A 5,090-nucleotide genomic window follows, 5' to 3' on the forward strand; every position below is an offset into this window, starting at 1 on the left:
GTGGTGGGTGCCAACGTGGTGGGGGGCTCTGCTGTGGTGGGTGCTGCTGTGGTTGGTGGCAATGTGGTGGGGGGCTCCGCGGTGGTGGGTGCTGCCGTGGTGGGGGGCTCCAGCATGGTGGTGGAGTGCATCGTGGTGGTTGCAGCTGTGGATGGTGCCAGAGACACGGGGACAGAGGTAGATGAAGACAACGTGGTCGGGGCCGTGGATCCGGGCACCGTGCTCAAGCAGACGAGCTGGTCTTCTCCCAGCAAGTCGATGACTTCCCCTTGCAGCGTGTCGGGGCTTTCACACCGCACTTGCGACACCTCCTTCACCTTGTCCTTGTTGGCTTGCATCCAGCTGTGCAGGCCACGCAGGTGACAGTCACAGCGCCATGGGTTCCCGCTCAGGTACACGGCACGCAGCTGCCCCAGGGCCTGCAGGAGCCCCGCGGGAACGCTCTGCAGCTGGTTCTTGCGCATGCTGAGCGTGCGCAGCTGGGGCAGGGAGGCCAGGTCCCCGTGGTCCAGGGAGGAGAGCTTGTTGGCATCCAGGCTGAGCTCCGTGAGTGCAGCCAGCCCGGCAAACGTGGCCTGCGGCAGGGCCTCCAGCTGGTTGTGGGACAAGACGAGTTTGGTGAGAGAAGGGAGGTTGGCAAAGATCCCGTGGGGCAGAGACCTCAACTTGTTGCTGCCCAGGTCCAGCTCTCGGAGCTGCGGCATGGCCCCAAACAAGCGCTCCGGGAGCACACCGAGCTGGTTAGACCCCAGCCTCAGCTGCCGCAGGTTGCCCAGACCAGAGAAAGCCTCGCTGGGAAGACTCTCGAGCTGGTTCCCATCCAGGAAGAGCTTCTCCAGCAGCGACAGCTTCTCCAGGAGCCTGGAGGGCAGCACCTTGATCTTGTTCTTGCTCAGACTGAGCTCCTTGAGCTCTGCCTGGTTGTCCAGCATCCCGTCCGGCAGCTCCTGCAGCCCGTTCTCGAAGAGCCGGAGAACCCGGAGCCGAGGGAGCTTGGCAAAGGCGTCCGGGGGCAGTGCCTGGAGCTTGTTTCTCGCCAGGTGCAGCAAGGTGAGCTTGGCCAGAGCGTCGAAGATGCCCGGCGGGAGAGAAGAGATTTCATTGTTGTGCAAGAAGAGATCGCCCAGGCTCCCCAAGTCGTCAAACAGCCCCTTGGGGATCTGCTGCACCCGGCTGTCCCGCAGGTCCAGACTCCACAGGCTCGCCAGCTGCCTGAAGACCCCCGCGGGCACGTCCCCCAGCGTGGCCCCAGAGATCTCCAGCTCCTGCAGCTTCCCCAGCTTATCAAAGGCTCCCACCTCCACGGTCTGCACCTTTGTGTTGACGAACAAGATTTTGAGCAGGTCGGGCATGTTCCTGAAAGCCCCTTCCCTCACGGCCGTGATGCTGGTGCGCAGGAAGATCATTTCAGAAATGCCGGGCTTGGCGACGGCGGGGACCTCATGGACGTCGTTCTTCGCGCCCATGTAGACAGCCTGGAAATCCTTGGGGGTGTCGTACTCAGCATCTCCCAGGCTCTTCCCAGCCAGGAGGGAGAGGAGGAGGAGGAAGAAAAGCCACGGCCAGGGCATGGTGCTGAAAGACAAGACGGGTCGGCCCATTACTCCGCACGAAACGGTGCGTCCCCCACGCGCCGCACACTCAGGACCAGGCTTCTCGGGGCCGTTCCCGCAGGGTCGGCCCTCGGGGCCACTGCGCTGTCTGCTCTGCTTTCCCATGCCACGTTGGCACCAACAGCTGCTCTGCTTTCTGCTCCTTGCCCTGTGCTCCTGGCCCATCTGCTGCTCTGCTTTCTGCTCCCCGCCCTGTGCTCAAGAGATCCTGGGTAGAGACTGTGCCCCCTTTGACAGAGGAAGGCAAAACCCCCGGGCTGCACCGATCTGACCCGGGGCTAAAATTCCTTCCTGACCCCAAATCTGGCGCCGGTCTGACCCTGAGCAAAGGGCCAGGACCCTCCGGCCTGGCCTGGGCACAGCCTGGTGCAAGTCCCAGCCTGGGCTGCTGCAACCCCCAGTGCCTCTGGGGAGGCTCAGAAACTCCCTGACACCAGGAAAAGAAAAAGGGTGCAAGGGTGGGAGCAACCAGCCAAGCCCGGAAGCCGGGGACATCTGCACGGCAGAGCACGGGCATCGCTGCACCCGGACCACCCCTGGCCAGGGTCTGTGCAACCTCTCCTCAACCCCCCGCAACGGGGAGTCTGCAGCTCCCCGCGCATCTGCCCAGGCCCCGGCGGCAGCATCCCCTTCCAGCTGCCAGAGCCTGATAACGTGGGCCACGCCACGCAGAGCTTAGCACAGCAGCACACAGAAACCGCAAGGACGCAGCGATACGCCGAGTCCGGCACCGCACCCGCAGGGCCCGGGGGGGACGCGGGGCACCAGGACGTGTGGCCTGCGAGGGGGCTTGCACTGCTGGGGAAGGCAGACCCTCGGGGAGGAGCATGGGCAGGAGTCCCCACGGCAGGGCCCCCAAACCCCTGCAGCCCATGGCCTGAGCAGCTGAGTGACCCCCGTGCCCTGCTCCTGCCACCCCTAGAGCACCAGGGAGCGAGGGCCCAGGCCCCAGGGCCCGTCCCCGGCAGGGACACGGCCCCCTTACCTGGCCGAGCGGCCACGCCAGCGCAGCCCGGAGCTGTCCTCGCTGTCCTGGGCCCGAGTGAGCAAGCGATGGAGCCAGGAGCCTCCCTTCCACCCCCCGCCTGGGCCAGCTGCCATGGGTGGGTGCCAGGGCTGCAGGGGGAGATAAGGCTGGAGGGTCTCACGTGGTCCATGGGGGGGGTCTGAGCAGCCCGGGGCAGCTCCCAGGCTCTGTCCACAGGCGCAGAGGCCTCCACGCAGACCCCTGACCCCCGGGGCTCAGCGGGTGTGTGGCAAGTGGGTGCAGGAGCTGGTCAGTGGGACCCTGGGCAGGGGGCGGTGGGGGAACTGCAGCCAGGCACCCTCGTGGGGGCTGTGCCGAGGCGTGGGTGCCAGGAATGAGGGGGCACAGGAGAGCAGGGCAACCCCCATCGCAGCTCCAGGGATGGGCAGGAGGCGGGGTCTGAGCACGGAGGGAAGTTCAGGACAGGGGGTCCCTGCTCCCCCAGGACCGCAGCCCGACCCCTGGAACCGGGGGGCAGCCGAGGGGGCCGGGCCAGGGGGCCCGTGTCCGGGTTCAGGGCAGCATCTGCCCACAGGAGGGGCCGGGGAAGGTACCGCCAGGGCAGACACAGGCAGGAGGGAGCTGCAGGCTCCGCAGGCTGGGGTGCAACCGAGCCGGGAGCTGTGGGGGGAAGCTTCAGCTGGCTGCAGGTGGGTGCGTGTGTGTGCATGCGTGCACATGTGTCTGAGTGCACATGCATGTCTGTGTGCACATCTGAGTGGACATGTGCATGTCCATGTGTGCGCCCATGTGCGGGTGTGTCTGTGCACACATCTGTGTGCCCATGTACATCAGAGTGCCCATGTGTGCATGTGTCTGTGCGCCCATGCATGTGCACATGCTTGTTCATGGGTGCATGTCTGTGTGCAAATGTATGTCCATGCATGTGCATACATGTCCATGTGCACATCTGTGTGCTCATGCATGTGTGCATGCATGTCCGTGTGCACGTCTGTACCCATACATGTACATGTCTGTGTGTGTGCCTGTGTCTGAGTGCGCACGTGTGTCTTTGTGTGCATGTCTGAGTGTGCATATGTCTTCATGCTTGTCTGTGTGTGTACACATGCGAGCGCGCACGTGTGCCTGCAAGCTTGTCCTTCCCCAGGCACCACACCAGTGCTCCTACAGCACTTGGGGAAGGATGAACAAGTGCACACCTATGTACATGGACACACACACACAGACACCTAGAGACATGCACACTCCTACACGCACACACACATATAGACACATGGCCCTGGCTGCCAGTCAGGAAACTGAGGCACGGGCAGGCCGAGGCAGTGGCTGCACCGGGTGCCCTGGGGAGGTCCCAGCCCGGCTCCACGTGCTTCCAAGCAGCCACGGCACAGCCTGGGTCCCTGGTGCCCCCTTGCCCCAGCACTTCTCCCCCCTGCTCCCGGCTGGTCTGAGGCCAGCATCCCAGGCAGCAGGAGCAGGGTCAGGTCTGGGCCCTGGCCCAGCCACGCTGCCTGGCACACAGGCACACGACGCTGCCTTGAGGCACCAGGACCCGGGGGCCCAAGACTGGCCGGCCTTGTGCCCTTCCACCCCGCTCCAGATCAGCCCCCGGGGAGCACCGGGGCAAGGCCCTGTGACAGCCCACGGGCCAGGGCCCAGCACGCTCTGCCACAGCTCCACGGGCCTACACCCATCCCAGCCACGGCGTGTCCCCAGCCCCCGTGGCCATGGCTGGAGCAGAGTCCAGTAGGAGCACAGTCCCAGCCCTGGGGCTGGGGGCAGCAGGACAGGCACTGACTGGCGAGCAAGGGGGATCTGGGGCAGGGAGCCCAGCAGGGCAGGGCACTTGTGTCACGTGCGGTGGGTTGCACGCCTGGGGCCTGACTTGTGCAGCAGGACTGGAGAAGGGGCTGGACACGCACTATTGACCAGGGAGCGAGGGGCACAAGTACTGCCTGGACCTGCACTGCTGGAGGCTGCAAGGGAGAGAGGAACAGGGGAAAACCCTGCTCAGACCCATTCACTCCCCACTTAGCAGATGCTCTCCACTGCCGTGGGGGACAGGAGCCTGGGCAAGACGGATGGAGGGCCCAACCCCGTCCCCGTCCCTGGCAACTCTTTAGTTCCTAGCAGCTCAGACTGCCCATGCCGCAGCTCCCAGCCGAGCCAGTGCCAGGTGGGCTCGCTCTGGCAGGAGCTGGTGGGCGAAGGGCCGTCCGTGGGGGGTGGGGGAGGACAGCATGTCACTTGTAGGCCTGTCGCACACAGGCCTCAGCCCTGGGGAGCACAGTGCGTGGACGCGGCCCCAGAAGGCAACCCCAAAGCCTGTTCGAGGCAGGGAGGGCTAAAGCATCAGCAGCTGCTCTGCCCAGTCCAGCGCAAGCCTCAGGGCCCCAGACAAGATGCTGGAGGGGGCAGTTTTATAGTTTCATAGTTTCTAGGGTCGGAAGGGACCTGAGCAGATCATCTAGTCCGACCCCCTGCCATGG

The 5,090-nt window shown here is 65.0% G+C and overlaps 1 protein-coding gene across 1 annotated transcript in view; it reads right to left on the reverse strand.

The window, feature by feature from the left end:
• Positions 1-1,763, reverse strand: part of LOC109287779 (carboxypeptidase N subunit 2-like) — a 3,473-nt gene extending 1,710 nt beyond the window's left edge. Inside the window, exon 1 of the mRNA XM_019503067.1 lies at positions 2-1,763. Within this exon, the coding sequence (XP_019358612.1) occupies positions 2-1,718 (1,717 nt within the window). The 5' untranslated portion in view covers positions 1,719-1,763. The remainder of the gene's footprint in view (position 1) is intronic.
• Positions 1,764-5,090: the final 3,327 nt, after the last annotated feature.

Source organism: Gavialis gangeticus, unplaced genomic scaffold (assembly GCF_001723915.1).
Source record: "Gavialis gangeticus isolate Ggan-Ray unplaced genomic scaffold, GavGan_comp1, whole genome shotgun sequence".
Taxonomy (NCBI): Eukaryota; Metazoa; Chordata; order Crocodylia; family Gavialidae; genus Gavialis; species Gavialis gangeticus.